The sequence below is a fragment of the Salminus brasiliensis genome, chromosome 17 (assembly GCF_030463535.1).
Source record: "Salminus brasiliensis chromosome 17, fSalBra1.hap2, whole genome shotgun sequence".
In the NCBI taxonomy this organism is placed as follows: domain Eukaryota; kingdom Metazoa; phylum Chordata; class Actinopteri; order Characiformes; family Bryconidae; genus Salminus; species Salminus brasiliensis.
In genome coordinates, this window is record NC_132894.1 from 10,144,878 (window position 1) to 10,163,705 (window position 18,828).

The 18,828-nt window shown below is 40.5% G+C and overlaps 2 protein-coding genes across 2 annotated transcripts in view; one reads left to right on the plus strand and one right to left on the minus strand.

Annotated features, from left to right (window-relative positions):
• nr5a2 (nuclear receptor subfamily 5, group A, member 2) overlaps positions 1-7,211 on the plus strand; it is a 43,767-nt gene extending 36,556 nt beyond the window's left edge. The window contains exon 7 of the mRNA XM_072660371.1: positions 6,051-7,211. Within this exon, the coding sequence (XP_072516472.1) occupies positions 6,051-6,298 (248 nt within the window). The 3' untranslated portion in view covers positions 6,299-7,211. The remainder of the gene's footprint in view (positions 1-6,050) is intronic.
• A 2,472-nt stretch (positions 7,212-9,683) lies between these two features.
• LOC140538524 (adhesion G protein-coupled receptor D2) overlaps positions 9,684-18,828 on the minus strand; it is a gene marked incomplete at its 5' end in the record, with an annotated part of 69,759 nt that continues 60,614 nt past the window's right edge. Inside the window, 1 exon segment of the mRNA XM_072661117.1 lies at positions 9,684-9,812. Coding sequence (XP_072517218.1) covers positions 9,684-9,812 — 129 coding nt within the window.

The following is an 18,828-nucleotide window of genomic DNA, read 5'->3' on the forward strand; positions in this document are numbered from 1 at the left end:
TTGAACCAATGACGTTACAACTTAAAATAACACCATGCTAAATTAACCCCTCTAGAAATGTAATTCTTTATTAATATTAAGGCTTACTTTCCAGAAATGACTGTGAATTATTCTGGAACTATGAAACTATGGAAAGGTATATATCTAATGTAAAAACTTATTGAACATTCGATACCCTTTGATACAGAGATGTACTTGTTTATTTCAGTTTTATGTTGCATCCACTGGTTTTGGTTGCATGTAGGTTTTCATCCTGTCAACACCTAGTTCAGCACCTCATTCAAACCCACTTCAGCAGAGGTGTCAACAACTGCTGTGTCAAAAACATTGCTGCTAATTCAGGAGAAAAAGAGCTGTGGGTAAGACCAGCATGATCTGCTTTTGTTGAGTCTTCAGGGCTTTAAATAGTTTATATTAGGTTAAATACAAAACGTTAAATGGAGAGAAGGTTAAATGACTTATTCATATTGTACCATCTAACCTTCATCATCACCCATGGCTTTATTTTCATGAATAAGACTTAAGTCTTAAGTTAGACATTATTTTCCTCCTTTTAGCAGGTTTGCCATAAAATAACCTACACTATGTGGACAAAAGTATTGGGACATGAATTGGCTCATTCATTGTTTCTTATCTGAAATCTAGGAGTGTATTCTGCTTTTGTTGGAGTAACTGATTATACTATCAATAGATGGCTTTTGACTAGATTTTGGAGCACTGATGTTTTAGTTTGATTGCATTCGGAAACAAGAACATTAGTGAGTTCAGGATGTTGGATGATCACTGCCCCACCTCATCCCCAACTCATCCCAAAAGTACTGCATGGAGCACCATCATTCCAGAGAGCATAGTTCCTGCTCTGACATTAAGCTTGGTGACAATAGGTTCATGCTTCTATACAAGGACTAGACAAGCTGTGTGTGTACATTTGCACATCTGTGTCAGCAATGGTTGCAACTTATAATAGTCAAATTAATTTATTTGATATAATTTGGAAATATAGTGTAGCTTTAAGAAGCACCTTACAAATATGTCTTGTTATATTACCTCTGAGGTAAAGGAGACTACTCTAACTACTCTAACTCTTAACATGATTCAATAAATTAATTTTAGGCTCTAGGCTCCTAGAATCTGGACATATGGTGCAGCTATCTGTCTGAAAGTGGTGTGCACACTGGGAGAGATGCAAAATACAGCTGCTTCTTTAGTCAGCACAAGCAATGTTCGATAGTCAGGCAAGAAAAGTGGATGGAGGCAAAATGGAATACAAGTGTTTGTGTCTCTTTATGTGGGTGGGGAGGGGGGCAATCATGCTATGGATTAACTGTCCTTCACTCAGAAAATATACATCCCCAGGCACTCTGGTGAATTATTAATTCAAATTTGTCAAAAAAAATTGGGGGTGGAATAAAAAAAAAAAAGATATTGATGGGAGGTTGGCTTTAATGACCTCATTAGGTTTGTGGTTTCCACTATAGGCAGTATTTGGACTGCTCCAGGAGTTTAGGGGGAAATGGGGGTATACTTGACCCCAGAATGATTTTCTGTCACTTTATCATAAACAAGAATCTTTTGACGTGCCCCTTTACTCTTGTATGCATGTAATTAGTGTGTGTGAAAGTGGGCTGAATGTAAACTAGACTCTCTAGAGGGTTTGCACACTAAGAGAGGGATAGAGAGAGGTGGATATTGGGTGTTAAGGAGAGATTTTAGACTGCTGTAAGACCTTCCATTTGAACCTGTGCTGTACCACATCTTAGAGCACTGTAAACAAGTACATCCACAAATGATTAGCCCAGACTTTGCTATCAAAAAAAAAAAATGTAAAAACTGTGAAGATATAATGTATCATCCAGCTAGACTAGATTTTCAAATAGGTGTTGTTTTCTTTGTCCGTTAAACAGGATTATTTTGCATTTGTGACAGTATCTGTACCCCATCAATTTTATCATCTTGTGATTAGCACTCAAACCTTTAAGATGTTTGAACCACAGTTTGGTCAAATAATCTTCAGAATGTGCTTTAGACAACAGTTTATACTGTTTCTTATAGTGCAGTTTATACCACGGAAGATCAATTGGTTAATATAGCATCATTATAGCAGCATTACAAAAATGTTTGATGGGTAGTAAATAAAGAATTTCTGATCTGTAACTGTAATTACAAACATCTGCAAATTCACAACACAGTTAATTATGTAACAGTCATTCAAAGAGCACATTGTCCTTAACAATGTTCGAGTCAGGCCAGTGATGAATAAATAGAGCATCTCTCAGCTAGCATTTGTTAAAAGACAGGCTTGCCCAAGTTTCTCCTGTTTATTTCATCATACCTAAGGCGCTTTTTTCCCCCCACTCCCCCAGTTTCCCCCACCCTCCGCATTACGAGTGGTGCAGGTCAAACCCGTCCTTGGGCAACCAGGACGTCTCCTCTACCTGCTTAACCCGACAGCGACGGGCTCAGATTTGACTTAATGTATCCCCAGATGGAGCAGTCCTGTTTAATTCTCTTTCATAGCAGTGGGCCACTCCGGGCCCAGCATTCCGATTTGAGCAGGGAGGAGCAGATTGAGCCTTCATGCTTTATTCTGACAATGCTGACCCCCCCTTACACACACAAAAAAAAACACTGTTCCTTCTGGCTCTTCACAGCTTAGTCATGAGGAACGCCCCTCTGAGAAATGAGGGAAGAGCTGGAGTCATTGATATGCATCATTAACAGAGAGAGAGAGAGAGAGAGAGAGAGAGAGGGAGAGAAAGTTTGTTTGGACAGTGAAAGATGTCCTGCAGACAGACGTCTTCTTGCCAGTAACGGACAGCTTCTTTTCATGTTAAAGCCATTTAGCTGCATGTAATCATCTGATTGCCAGTTTAATGTAAGTGCCATTAATTAGGACAGATAATATACAACATTTATTTTAACAGAGATATCAGACTGAACACATTATCAGCTCACTGAAACAGTTGCAGCTCATTTGTGACTGAAATGTTAAATGATTAGACGTTTTCTTGTAGGGAATTGATGAGACAGGGCAGTTTTATCATACAAAGGATTGGATAGTGGGATATGAGTCTGTAGGCTGACCATCATTTAGGAGAAGTATTGAGCAGAGAATGAAGAAGGCATTGACATACAACAGATAACAGTAGATTTCAAAATATAAATACAGCATGTGCATGCCTGCTTTGCTCTCCAGTTCTCATAGCAAAGGAAAAAACACAGTAGATTCAGCAGTTGGGTAAATATTGTCGATTGGTGACTGAGCGGACGTTGGCCGTGGTCTCCTCCAGGCAGTTGCATGCATGTTGGGAAGCGGGGGGCCTTCCCGGGTCCATTCTGGGCCAGAGGGCAAACGGCATCACCGCCCCCTCCTCTGATTGGCGTGGGCCAGGCAGTCAGGTTAATAATGAATAAAAAAGACAACGCACAGGCTTGACTGATTACATGATTGCCGGGTGCTGTAAAGTAAAAAAGGAAAGAAAACACAAGGTACACATTGCCCTTTGAAACCCAACACTGACACTCTGCAGGGGCTTTAAACACTCACAAACACCACTATAATATAAAACCACACACTGAAACACACACACAGGGCCATGCCCGGAATGTCTGTCTCTGTCACATTTCATTGCAGCCAAACAAAGTTGATTTTAATTAGGTCTGGTGTTTCAGCTCTCTATGAGGATGCTATTCATTCCTTGGTGACAACAGCCTGCTAGATATGTCAATAGGTTCATAATTTGCCTTTCAAATTTCATGTTATGATTTAACTGCTTATTGATTAAACTATTAGAGGTAAAAATCCAATCCATGCTCAAGTGTGTCTTCATTTGCAATATACATACCGATAAAATGAAATCAACATAAAATAAATGCTTTCATTGTTCAGAGCCAATGAGCAGGAATCAGAAAGAACTACTACAACTAGACTACAGATATTGTAGTGTTTTATATCCTTGCTTAATTTATGCATGAGGCTTATTTGCCAGTGCATTCGGTCATAACACTTTGTTGTTTGTGCAAGTATGTGCAGTAGATTAGGATACATCAATAATACACATCATTATACACATGACCGTCTAGAGGGGGCTTATCGGGGAAGCTAAGGTGAATTCCTGAGAGTTCCTGTTTTTACTAGGAAAATCCTTTCTAATTAAAAAAAAATAGTATGTTCGGAGGAGAGGATGGGGGCGGCGTGTGGATATGTAGGGTCGTCTGGCATGATCGCTGGTGAAATGAACAATGTATTGCACAGAACCTAAGGGTCTGGAGTTGAGCTTCGGCACAGCTGTGCTGCACACTGAGGCTGTTTCATGTAAAAAAGTTCATAATTAGTCCCACAGTGGCTAAATGTTGAGATAGAAGATAAGAGTGCTTACCGTGCGATGCTTTGACCTGACTGGATAGTAACTAGATAGATTTTTTTTTCCCTCGTTGTCAGCAGGGCATGATCAAGCGTTTCTTGCTGTGGATAAATTAAACAAACAGTAATTCTCTCTCAGCAACCTGGCTTTTTGCTTACGGGGGAAGAGATCAAGCCATTGTCATCGATCAGCCATCCTTTTTTAACACCCTTTTCCCCACCCCTTTTAATTTTTCTCCACATTCAAAAGCAGTTTCACAATAATTAGCAATTAAAATGTATCTTTTTTTTATGTACTTTTTCTTTAATTAGTCTGAAAAATTATTTTTTCTCGCTCATTGTAGCCTGAACAATTCTAAATGTGAAGCCATGAAACCATGGTAACATGTGACGGTCTTATTCAATTTAATTAGAACTATGAGTTTGAGTTTGCAAACAGTGAAGGCACTTGGTGAGGCACTTCACCATCACACAGTGTCTGCTCAGCTTTCCTAGGATATGTGTATGCTTTTCAGCATCATCCTCTTTCTCAAATCACTGCCTTCTAGCATAGTGCCAAAAACAGCAATGAGTGACAGGACTGGAAAGCGCATCGTTTGTTTACCCTTTTTTTCTGACTGGGGATAAAATCGCAGGGGCTGGAGGAGGAGCTTTGTAATTGGTCGTCTCCTGACGGGCCCCTCCCTCCACCCTCACCTTGTCCTGAGCTTGCCCAGCGGTGTCACCCAGGGGTCAGGGAGAACATCCTCGCTCGGTGCCATGAAGGACTCGAAGCTCGTTCTACAGACCTCATTACACGCTGAAGTATCTCCCACCCTCCCTTCCTCCCTCCTCCTCTTCCCTTTCTCCCTCTCTTGCTCTCTTCTGCCCGTCCTCTCCCTCTTTTTCCGGCGGGCGAGGCAGTCACACTCATTTCTCAGCGAGGGAAAGAGCAGAGCAGAGGGCCAGCTGCCTCATTAGCCGTGGCCGAGTGCGTCCAGGTCCTTTCACAATCACTCGGTGGTGTCGGGGGAGGGTCCAGGGAACCCGTTGTTGGAGCAATACTGGGACATGCTCACGCTCAACCCCAGGTCAAAGAGATTAATAAAAGATCACATAGCACCAGCCCCTCCGACCTGATTAAATACAGCCACTCAACAGGGATTAATTAGAACCTCATACATTACACTGCCAGCCATTTAGCCAGGTACACGTTCATCTGACATACAGAATGCATGTGGTTTATGCCACCATTTTAACCACTTACGCCACAGAATATGTGCACTTTACACTGTTGTTCACCTCTGACACTACATATTATATAGCATATAGTTTTCTGTTTATGCAGTAAGCTTTTAATAGAATGAAAAAAATCTGGTAAAAACAGGGTGATATTAAGGTGACTATTGCCTCATTTCTCCTTGTTTTCATGATTTGTGGTTGTAGCAGCAATGCTGCTGTAAAGCCTCCATGCATCTGCAACCTCGCACTGCATAATTCACATTCTCCAGGGCAGCACGTCCCCGGAGATCTTTTTTCCCCACTTGATTCTTAGTTCACTCCAAATCTCCTGAGAAAAATCGGAGCTGGAAAAAAATCCTGCTTCAGAGACCAGAATATGCGTCAGTTCATATGCGTGTTGATAGGTCCATCTGCTTCTCAGCTCACACCTGTAACAGTTTGTTTGTGTTTGTTCTTCTTTCTCCAGACGTGAAAAACCTGGAGAACTTCCATCTGGTGGAGAGCGTCCAGGAGCAGGTCAACGCTGCACTGCTGGACTATGTGATGTGCAACTATCCTCAGCAGACAGACAAGTTTGGTCAGCTGCTGCTGCGGCTGCCAGAAATCCGGGCTATAAGTCTGCAGGCTGAGGAGTACCTCTACTACAAGCACCTGAATGGAGACGTGCCCTGCAACAACCTGCTCATCGAGATGCTGCATGCCAAACGCGCCTGAACACTGCAAACGAGGCATTTTTTCAACCTTCCCGACTCAACATGCCGCACACATTCGCTCCCAGCAGCACCCTTCCTGTCCAGCATCATCACCAGCCATAGCCTTTAAACACAGACTCTGTGGCATCTGCACGATGTGCTGCATGGTTCATGTTGATTCCGTCGAATGCTTTGGGCCAAACAGAAGGGAGAGAATTAACACTTGAAAAAGACAGTTTGGCTCACATTGTTTCTCCCTGATCGAACAGAAAGCGAAACAAAAGAGTGATGTAATGACTTCTCATCTCTTGGTACACTTCTGACAAACTGCAAACATCATCACCTGTTTTGTGAGCAGATGAACTCAAGATGAACACATCTCCCTTTCATTAAGACTGAACTGGACGGGTTAACATGAGCCCAGTTATCTTCTCCTCCAAGACTTAAACTGCTTTGTCAGCATCGGACCTGTATTTTAATGAACACTCAGCCGAACGGCTCCCTCATGTCTGTTTTAAGGCACGCAAGTCACAGTAGAGCTTGAGTTGTGGAATGGGGTGAACTGGATCAGCTGGCATTTTGCCATGCCCACAACTGTGCCATCCACAGAGACTGGTTTGCAGTCCCATAATAGAAGAAAACAAAAAAAAACATGCATAACAACAAGACGAAACACTGATGAACAGTATGTATCTTTTAAAATGGCAGGCAATCTTCCTCTTACTGAAGAGGCTTACACCGGCCAGTCTCTTCCCTATCAAAACAACAACAAAAAAATCAGTCAGTGAACTTTTACCTCAAACAAATGACCTTGTTTTCATTTCTAAGTTATTACATATAGGTTTGTTTGCCAGTATGATTTAACCAATGCAACTGTGGAGAGAAAACACTACAACTAGACAATTACCCCCCCCCCACACCCCACACCCCCAAAACCCTTCCTCTCATCACTAGATGGAAGACACTGTCCCAGAGCCAAGATGAAGAAATACTGCCTCAGTCAAAACAAGACCAAAGCCTGCTGCAGAACAAAAACGAAAAAAAGAAACAACCTTACTATCAGTATTATGAATTTGTGATGTCACAGTTATGTGAGTCTTGCCTTATTTCATTATCATGCTAGCTAACCGTGCTGATGTGAACTATGACATGTAAAATAAAAAAGGATATATATATAAAGTATTAATGTAATACAATTAAGAAGAGACAAGAGGTGTTTACATTCATGTGGTCGTGTGGGAGAGAGAACTGTGATGTAAATTGGAGGTGAGGTAAATTGCAAAGCAATGATTTCTTATATAAAAAAAAAAAACTAGAAAAAGAAAGAAAGAAAAAAATATGTCCCTCTGGTTTGTTTTCTTTGGTGTGTACAGTTTTCATCTTGACCAGTACTTAATTATGTCGTGAGACACTAAAATCAGAGAGAAATCTCGCTTAATATTTGTGTTTCAAGCTGTTGGGTCATATGATCGATTCTTTGCTGATTGTGCTAGCTCTTTTTTTCCTTTATTTTGTAGAACATGTTTTTCTGTTCTACGTTCTAAATGTATGTCACTGTTTAAGCTTAAAGATAAGCATAATTTATTGTGTCCTGGTTTCACCCATGTGTTGGAAGCACAAAGGGGGGGGGGTCATAAACAATGTATTTGTTTACTAAAGCATGTTTCTAAAATGTATATACAAGATGCAGTTCAGGAGCCAAAACGTGATCCCATTTATTTACATTAAATGTCTCTCCATCTCGCCACTGTAAAATGATGAGAGCCGTATTCCAGTGAAGTGGTGTGACTGACTGTTGCGTCCTTTTCTAAAATAAGGTTTAACACACAGAACATCTCCATCACAGTTGTGTGTGTGTTTGTTTGTGTGAGTGTGTTCTATACCAAAGACAGCATCTGTCCTCTGACTTGTAATTACCTGTTCTGCATCACAATGAATGGACGACAGCTCTGAGCTTTTATCTTCATCTATTGATCAGACTGGCATTCCATATGGTCAGTTGGAAGGCTCTGGATGTCTTACACAAGTGTTGGGTCGTGATTAGTGTTGGGACAGTAATCAATTTCAACACTTCATGTTTGTTTCAGTCATTAATTAAAATAATTACCATGTGGTCTCATCACATTTATTGAATGGATTTTGACATGCACACAAGAATTCCCTCAAGTACAGTTTACAAAACAATGTGCAAAATGCAAAATGTGTCCCAAATCTGTTCGTCACATTTAATGGATTGGGCGCCACAAACCGTCTTCAAATAGAGTGAACTTTGCACAATCAGCACATTAATAAAAACAGCATCTGCTGAAGAGCATGTACCTGAAATATCCCTGTGCAATTCAATTTGTATATTTAAACCCAGCTCAGTGCTTGACTGAGATTGGACATTAGCAGTGTAATTATAACCAGAATATCAATCTCTGTTTGTTTCCACTACCCTGACCATCTCAAACCTACAGCTCATCTTCTCGTTTCTATCCAGCTGCAGTTCTCCAGCTGCACTGTTTGCGTATGTTTCACTATTATTGTTGCTATTGTGAGCTACCTTACAAGCCCTGGATGCCACAGCCTGAGCCACTTCCTGCTATGAAGAGTTTCCTTACTAGCTGGTGGAACCGATCCCTCATTTTTCAATAAATTACTATTATGCAAGCAGTCTGATCATTTTCTCGCTCCTCCTGTTCAAACACAGAGATGTGTAGAAATTACGAACAAACTCCAAGATCCAAGATATTCTACTGATCTTATAAGCTAATAATACCACGTTTAAATTTGGCACAGTACGTACATAAATATGTAAGATGCTAAGAGACATCACAGAAAATAGAAGTTAGTTTAAATATAAATACTGAACAGAGTGTAAATATCTGTAGCTTCATTCTGTTTTACAGTAAATTGATGGACACTGACAGGTCTGATTACTGTCTCATATCTTATAAAGAGAAGAGTATTAGCAGGATATGTGGTCAGGTTTCGATCAACATATGAGTCACTTAAAGCCTTTGCAAAGTTTTTTGTAAATAGTAAACAACAGTACAGATCATTTAAAGCGTCGTCACTGTCTCATTAAAACCATGTAAATCTATACATGTATGTATGTTTTTCCATTTTTACACCATTTGAAAGTGTCAGCTGCCTTGTGTAAGTGTTGTGTGTAAGTACAGAATTAAAGTATCCCCTTCTCCGATAAATTTCCCATTTCGGAAAAGTTTCATAATGACAGCGACAACAAATATATATATTATCATTCATTAGCAACATCTCACCCCTATACATAATTCTATACTTCGAAGAGGCTCGTCTCGAATTGATTTCATAGCAAAGACAAAAACATGCAAGTATTTTTACAAAAGGACACATAGAAGCAAACTACACACACATTATTCAACAATGTAAGCAGGGCAGTTTCAGAGAGGATCTGTGCCGTTGTGGTGCTGTGGACATGAGCTTAATGCATGGCAGGAGATCGGCTCTTCATCCATGGGAACGTTGAGACTACAAGAATCTGCTGCACAGTCTGTGGGTGCCACGTGCTCCTACAAGAAGAAAATGAACAAACACAAAAAGGCTATTATGTCTCAATGTGCATTTAATTAAAGCAAAAATGTCACAAGCTTTTGGCTGTGTGAACAGGGCTGTATGAACGAGCAACTGTGAGAACAGTAGGTATGCAAAGCATGGCTGAAGTGAAAGCCAAACCAAGTAGTACGAGTTCAATCAAGACTGTGCCATGAGGCGCAAGTTGTTCGCACGGGCAGCGATTACATTGCTCTGATTGTTTATTTTTGGCTGCTTGAGTCGTTCAGAAACAGAAGCCCAGAGGACTGGATTGGGTGGCCTTCAGCCAAGAGTCAAAGAAGATGCCATTCAGAGGCGGTCAATCAAAAAATAGCAGCAGAGTGGGCACATACACATCTGTTTCAGCTTTATCGAGCTGAAGCCTGGGACTGACACAGCCGCAAGATTTACTGAAGCCCTCCATTTTGAGAGTTGAGAGCTGGAGACTGAGCGAAGGCTGTGGGACGATTATACAGATGCAGTGGTCCCTGATTCTATCAGACAGAAGTGGTTGAAGTATAGGTAGACCATGGCAAGTTTATTGCTATATTTATTGCTACTTCTAATTGTGTTTGCTAGATGAAGGCATCATAGATATGAGTGAGCTTAAAAATGTAATATCTGCAATAGCAAAGTGTTACCCAAGTGCATCTGCCTTTTTTTTGGCATTTTCCACTTTTTGATATAATATAAATCTGGCAAGTTTCATGACGAATGGACCAATAGAAATGCTCCAAAATGTCTCTGAATAAAATCTTTTTACATGGACTTCCATTAAAAGTTAAGAAGGTTTTTAGTAGCTGGAAAGTTTCAATTAATGAAAATACAAGGTTTTTGCATGACAGTGACAATACAATACAAACCAGACCACAGACCTTTACATTTACAGATACTGGATAAAATAAGCGTCTGAAGTTCTTCAAACAGCATTTCCAAGCCATACCAAACTTTGAAACAACTGAACTGTAAAAAATGAAAAGGTGCATATTAAACTGAATCACTTTGATTGTTATGCTAAACCTAACCTCAGCATGCAAAACAAATGCAGGGAGTTTGAAATGAACCACAGCGAAGGTCACAGTCCTTTCATTTAAATGCATGTATTATGCATAAGTTTATATTAAAAAGAGGGACCCCAAAAGCACTAATCTTTATTTTCTATTCTTATTAGTCGTTAGAGAAGAGGGGAAAAAAATTTAAGCACCTGGACCTCGCTCTCAGCATTCCATTAATTACCTGGACAATGGTGCAACTTTAGAGGCAGAATTTTCAATTTTAAAACCAGAACAAAAAGACAGGGAGACAGAGATAGAGAAAACGAAGCGTATGTATTCAGCTTCTTCATGCTATACTGGCACTTAAATCCTACAGACGTTCCATACAAAAAAAAAAAAAGGACTCAAGGTTACGTCCGATTGAAAACCCCCACAAACAACCACTTCAGAAATCCATTTAGAGCCAGCGCTGGAGCATCTAATTCAAACATGTCGTTCTGTTAAAACGGTCATGCTCAGTCTTCAAAAACTCTCTATTTTCCCACTCATGTTTACCTGGCCTCTTTGTAAAAGCGATTAAACTCCCGCGTTCTGCAGCAAAGACATAATTACACAAGACCAGATGCTCAGTTCCAACAGCCAGTTAGATGCTGAAAACCACCTTTTGTTGTCATAAGCGATGGGCTGCTGTAGTAATCTGTACAGATACACAGACTCAGGCTGATGAGGAAGGTGACGGGATGCATCCCTGATGCAAAGCTCACAAACTGGGCACAACAGAACATGCAAGAAGTTTCCAGGACACTTGAATGTTATTGGTCATCTTTAGGATTTGAGCTGTTTGTTTGATTGATCCCACCCTGGAGCTGCAAACCATGAAGACCAACCATACATATCCCTGACATCCCTAATGTGCAATTATTCTTAGATTAAAAACAAACAATAAAGTAAAAGTGTTCAATTCTGAAGATAAATTCCCCCTTTAAACCAATGGGTATGTCCAAGGTTGTGACTCCATTGTGTCTCAGCCAACTGATTCCAAGATCCAGATCCAGATTCAATAGTTAGGTGTTTCTTTGTTGGCTGACAATAGGACTGTGGTCTTTAGACATGGCATTTGATGAATCGGCTTCAAAATGTCATTCAAGGTCAACTCAGGGGTCCTTGAGACCCTAGTGAGGAACTGCACAATACACAGGCAAGTCCTGACAACTCATACACACGCGAAATACATGACCACACACATAGTCATACACACATGCAGATAAATACTCAAATAAAAGAGTAAAAATTTGTAATTGGGAGTGATGCTGTAGAAGAACAAACTGTACCTTTAAGTCTTAAAGCAATATAAACCAAAACACCTGGCTGAGGAAACCTACTGTGAGATGAATAGACTTTAGAGTCCCAAATGTTTGTGGACACCCCTTCTAATATATGCATTAAACTACTTTTTGTACCCATTGCTGACACAGATGTAAAAATGCACCTAATGCCAGGTGTGGGGTATAGACGGGTATAAAGCCCCCCCATCCCCAGCACTGAGCATCTCTCTGAAATGATTGTGCTCAATCTAATACTTTTGGGAGGAGTTGGGGAGTTGAGGATGAGGTGAGGTGGTGATCATCTAACATCCTGACCTTACTAACGCTCTTGCTGAATGCAATCAAATCTTCCCAGTAATGCATTAAAATCTAGTAGAAAGCCAGAAGAAACAATGAATGAGCAGGTGTCCCAATACTTTACCAATTACCAATCATATTTACATTATATTATTATGCCCATATAGTTCATTTAAAGGCACTGGTTTTTGTGACATTACAAAAACAGTGTGCTTGAAAACAGACTGTAAAAAACACAAGTCTTAACAGTCATGGTTTCCTTTTAGTTTATTTATTGATAAAAATGTTATCTGGATATCCAGATCTACAAATCTGGATATTTCTCTCTGTTCCAGAACAAAAGATCCGGTGCTCTGACAAAGATTAGTGTTATTATATTTTTGCCAAAGTATTTTGCAGCATTAAGCATTATGATACAACTCTTGGCACCATCAGCATCATTCCAGATAACACAGCTCCACTGCTCCACAGCTCAATGCTGGGGGGGCTTTACACCCCTCTAGCCCATGCCTGGTATTAGGCATGGTGCCAATAGGTTCATGTTCATGAGTCCTATTCTATTGCCAATACTTTAGGTAATAAAATTTATTCATTGGAAGGGTGTAGACATAGACGTAGACATATAGTGTATGTCTAACCAAATGACCCAGAGAGGGCTCAATTGCATCTCAGTCCTCTGCAATATCAGTACTGCAAAGGCCAAAGTCATTATAGTGATGAACAAAATGGATGTTATGCAGCCCTATCGCAGTACAACAGGACAAACACAAATACTGTAAAGCCTGAACTCCAAGGACCCCCCCCAACTTCCATTCGGTGAAGCCATGTGGAGTAGAGTATGAGCAGTGAGGTCTCCAGTGAGGCTGGAAAACCTTGATTTGTGACCCACTGATGGAAAGCTCAGGAAATAACAGAGAGCAGAGGGGAGCAGACACAAGTTCATGCAGAGACAGCACTGAATCGAACAAAATAAGGCAAGCTGTTTCTTAGTGGAGGCAAAACACACTGAAAAAGCCCCCAAAGCTCACCTAGCACACCTAGGCGCTTCATACATTTCACAAACATTCATCCTAAAGCTTAGGAACTCAGATTGTTCAAGCCCGATCAGACAAACTGAGAGGCTATAAAGGTGAAGAATGACATTGGTGCACAAAGGACAAATTAGAAAGTGTTACATTTGACTATTAGAGATGCTTTTTGATTTCTGGGTCTGAGCTTTTTCAAGTGCAGCATGCACAATTTCTCTTCCTCAAGGTTAATGGGGAAGTTTTTTAGGTTGGGTTTCCGCTGCAACAATTCCCTTTGAGACGTGTCTTTATCTACCACACTTTTCACCACCTGAAACACATCTCAAACACCTAAAACCGGCCAACAAACATTCTGCATTTACCCAGCAGAAGACAATGCCAGAACAGAAAGAAAAAGCCATTTAAGGGTGCCTCAGGGGAGAGTAGCACAGCTTAAAAGCTACCAGCATAATAACCTGAAGATGAGAAGAAGGACCAAGTCTTCTACTTCTTGCTCTTCAACCCAACAGAAAAAAGGGTTCTGAAAAACCTTTTACTCTCTCTCCCTCTCTCTCTTTCTCTTTCTTTGATAAACAGCTGTTCATAAACAGCAGATAGGAAATGGCAAATAAGCGGTTATTTAGTCTGCCAGCAGCTCCTCGGAGACCATGCGGTTCCACCACAGCGGTGGCTTCCCGACAGAAGCCACTTGATATCAGAGAGGCCTGTGCATGCCAAACGAACATGACACGCTCGAGAGAAAAAAAAGAGCCACATCACACGAGCTGGAGCCCCGGACCATCAAAGAGAATGTGGAAGGAGCTCCAGAGACCTGCATCTGTTCCAGCCTGCAGAAGAGAACCAGGCTGGATCTCGTCACCTGCAGAGAGAACAGGCCAAGCCTGTCAAGCTGTCATTGACCTATGGCAGGCCTGTCCACTCTACCCCCACTGTCGCTGCCACTGGATATGTCATATATACCACATAAAAATTCTAAGGGATTGTAGGAGGTCTTAATTTTTGGCTTCTTAGCACATGTGATATGTGAATGTACACGTTTAGAGTGATTCCACAAAGGAATGAACTTTATTCCCTTAAAATAAGTTTTGTAAATGATCTGTGACTCTGGAATAAATCTTTGTAAAGTTCGAAAAAAAAAAAACATAATTTAAAGGTTATATACCAACTAAAGGTGTGGAATACTGGTGTTCCTTTGCTCCCAACACACGTGATTCAACTAATGAAAGAATTAACAAGCCCCTCGCCAGGTGAAGAGCTAGGAAAACTCTACAGCTGCAGGGTAGTCCTGTTACTCCTGGACCAGGACTGAGAATCACTAGTACAGAAGGTTTGTCTTGTCTTGCGTGTTCACTAGTGTGTTCACTGCACAATTATTTTGCCATAGTATTGTTTAGTATCAAGCAGTGATGAGCAGTGTTTTTACATTTGGTGTTGATTTCAAAATCAGAAATTCTGGTGTCATGATGACCCTACCCTAAACATCCAGAGATTTTAAATGTAGTCAATCAGCCAAAATGTTTTTGTTAACTAAACTGGAGGTACAAGGTTAAAATATTGTATGAAATCATAATTTTGCTTTTTAAATATCAGCCAACCACATAAGCAAGTATACTTGATATTACTTAACAGGACCACAGTCTGAGACAAATGTATGATGACTTAGCCATTCAGTCTGCACAATGCTGGACCGGTGGTGATAATCTTCTATTACTTGGTAGCACCATTAGCCTCATAGCTCCAGTGCAATTTAAATTTTCAGATTTGCACTTGAGTAATTGCTAGACAGCTAAGGTCTAAGATTCAGATGTTTTTTGTGATTTACTTTGGCGCTTGGCTTTGTCCTTCTTTTCTGAGGAAAATTCAGAGGAGCTAAAGTTAAAAAAAATCACTGCCTCCCACATTAAACTCAAATTTAAAATGCAACAGGAGGATCTCGAAAGACCAGGCATAATAACACACGGTTGGTCCATTACTCCAGAACTACTTGTCCAAGAGGCATGGGTGTTAAATCTTCAAACAGAATGTAGCCCAGTCGGTGTATCACAGAAGACGGACAGAAACCACTGCTGATCTGAGGCCAGTTTTGCACTTTGACTTCTCATGCAACAGCCTGTGGTTCAAGCAGAGGATTCTGATCTGGAAGAAACCGGGCAGAGGTGTACCTGAAGCAGCTAAATCAGATCAATACTCTTCCACAGACGAGCTGCAGAGCTCCCCAGTGTGAAGGCTTCAAACCAGCCGCTGCCAACATGGAGAGTCCAAGACAGTGATGGGAAGAAGCAATCATCACTTCCAGACCAAACACACACACATACATGCACATGTCCAAACACACTCTCACACCCCCACACACATGCAGACACTTTTCATGAACTGAGTACACAAAGCTCCTCCTTGTTAGTGAAATGTTGAAAGAGTAGTTAAGTTTAGGGGCCTTAATTCACACATTCAACAGATACTAAACTATCGGAGGCAGAGTTGCGTAATCATCTGGTATTCCACTGAGGAATATGAAATATAGAAAAAATAGAATATTACTATTGGGATATTTGGAGGCAATAGTACATGATGCAATATTTCATTTTACTGATTTTCTCTCTCCATTACACATGATGCCACCAAGCTGGGATGGTGAAGGCTAGCATGTGCTTCCACTGCATCTTTTTGAAATGTCACTAACAGGAGGACCATCCCTCCCACCCAGAGAGAGCGATGCTACAGGTTTTCTTCTGTGGGGGTTGGAGATTGAGGTTGCAATCTCACCATGGCATGGCTAAGGCTTAGATGATTGATAAATTAAGATAGCTGAATAATGGACTGAAATCCAGATGGCTATTTGTTCCTACACACTTCACACAGTTACAACATACTGTGCTGTTCTTATGATACAGTACTTCTGGAGCTTTACAGTAGCCATAGGTTCTAGAGGACTGTTGATAACCATGATGTACTAAAATATTCAGAGATGTTATACATACAATAAACCTACAAAATGTGCAAAGTAGGTTAAATGTATGCATTTGAAACCCTCATATTCAGGGCCCCTTTTCTCCATGCCTAATGCACATGGGGAGATCAGAAAGCTCAAGTCTCCTCTGATATACATGTCAGGCAGAAATTTGGCATTTATGAATAATGAACACACGTGTAGCAGGGGAGCATCTTCAATGAACCAAGAGAGCAAAAGATAGGGGGAGAGAGAGAGAGAGAGAGAGAGAGAGAGAGAGAGAGAGAGAGAGAGAGAGAGAGAGAGCAGTGCTACCATCTCATCACGGATCTGGTGAGGTTCTCTAATGACTCCACCAGGAGACCACCACAAACCTGTGATAGCTTCTCCACACTGTTAACCAACGGATTCACAGCTACTCAGGTTTTCAATGAAACATTCATTTAATGCAAGCTCTGTTTGATCGCACTAGTCCAGTTTTGAGCTAGATAATAAGTCAGCTACTGAAACTTCATGTAATTTTTACTTTTTAAAATGAGAAGCTAAAAAGTGTAGAAATTGCCCTTTGGAGCTCGGTTCGATTTTTGCGAACTATTTTGCTTCCATGTGGACAAATGGCACTAATATAATGAGCAAGAGGTCATGTTCAGGTTGGTGTACAGCACATCTAATGGCTTTATCTCAAGCTTCTGACCCGTAATGCGAGGTAAACAGGAAAATGCTTGCAGGATGGAAGGAAGCGGTCTTTATTTTTCTTTTCTTTTTTTTAGACAGAGTCTTGTGGACTGCTGCATATGGTGAACACAGATCAATTTCTCAAATGGACACTGATAATTGACTAACAGCAAAGATGTTTACAAGGATAAAGGACCAACTGTGATGTTCCTTTTACTAGCATTAGCTGCTGAAAGCCTCTGCATTCCCTTTCAGTGGCTCCATTCAACAGTAAGGAGAAAATTCTGAAGCTGTAGGGTGGTCTAGTTTATTTTCTAGCAAAATATTGCAATCTGCACTATAGGACAGGAATGGTTTAAGTTAATAAGATGTTGTTTAGATGTTGGCCTAAACAAATCATTTTTAACTATTAAAAATCATTCTTTTTATATGATATAGAATGAGTGTTTGGTCATTTATGGCTGCACATCAGTTACAGTTGGTTGAAACACCTCTTGCTTTGTCTTGGTCCCATTATGTATGCTATTATGTGTTACTACAAACCTGATGGTTAGGTTTTCATATTCTAATAGAACTTTTTCCAAGATTAAAAATTGTCAAAGCTTCAATCTGCAATTTACATGGCTTTAATTACTAAAAAAGCAGCAAATTGTAAATTTAAAAGGGTCATTTTAAATGTTTCCTTTGTTAGTTATGCGTTTTGTTGCATGAGAACAGGAAGCGACTTCTAGAAATTACATAATTTACATTTGAATAAACAAAATATGAGTCCATGATTCTTTTTTGGTGTGTTATTTGGTGTATTTGGTAATTTAATTTCATGATCAGATGGTACAACATTTAAAGCGAGCTGTTTCAAATGTTTTAGATATCATCAGAACCAGAAATTTCCCATGTTTCCATACTATTTAAAATGTAAACAGAATGAGCAAATGTGCACAGACCTGTTCGACCATCTTGAAAAAACAGCATGATTAAGCATCCAGTAACAACTTAAATTATAATTTTAATATATAAAAAGTTTGTACATGATACAGTCCACTGATCCTCTCTAGCCATGTCAAGGGTCACCTGGTTTAAAACCCAAAGTTTGGGGTCAACAAAGGGCCTGTAGGAAGTGATTTCATGAGTGAAAAGATGTCAGCTTGTTTTCCTTTTTCCTTTCCTGTTGTGTTCTGATAGGGACTTCCTCTCTAGTGGGAGTGGAAGTGGGTGTCACTCTCCAATCCACCCACGCCATAAGCGGAAATGTCCATCACACACACACACCGCCATTCCAGTGGTGCAGGGGTGAGGAGGCGGGGCCTGGGGAGATGAGCGGCTCTGTGTGTGATTCCGCTCTGATGATTAATTAACATTTTGTCTCCACTCTGGTGACACCAGGATGAGTGTCTCCTGCTTTGGTTTTTTATCTCCCACGTACTTCACACCCATTCACAAAAACACACCAGCGCGAGGGCAGACTGACCTAATATGTTTACATGGGTTCTGCTTTCTAAGACCTCTACTGTATCCTCTCTCAATAGTGATATTCTCAAAAGATCTCAAAAGCTGAGGAAGCACATTCATTAAACTCAATTCTTCACTCTTGTGGTTATGTGCACTGATCAAGCACTTTAACAGGAACGCCTGGTCTGTTCCATGTTGACATAATTGTGTCATGTAATTCCTGCAGATTGTCAGAAGCACTCATGCTGCAAATCTCCAATTCTTCCATATGCCAAAAA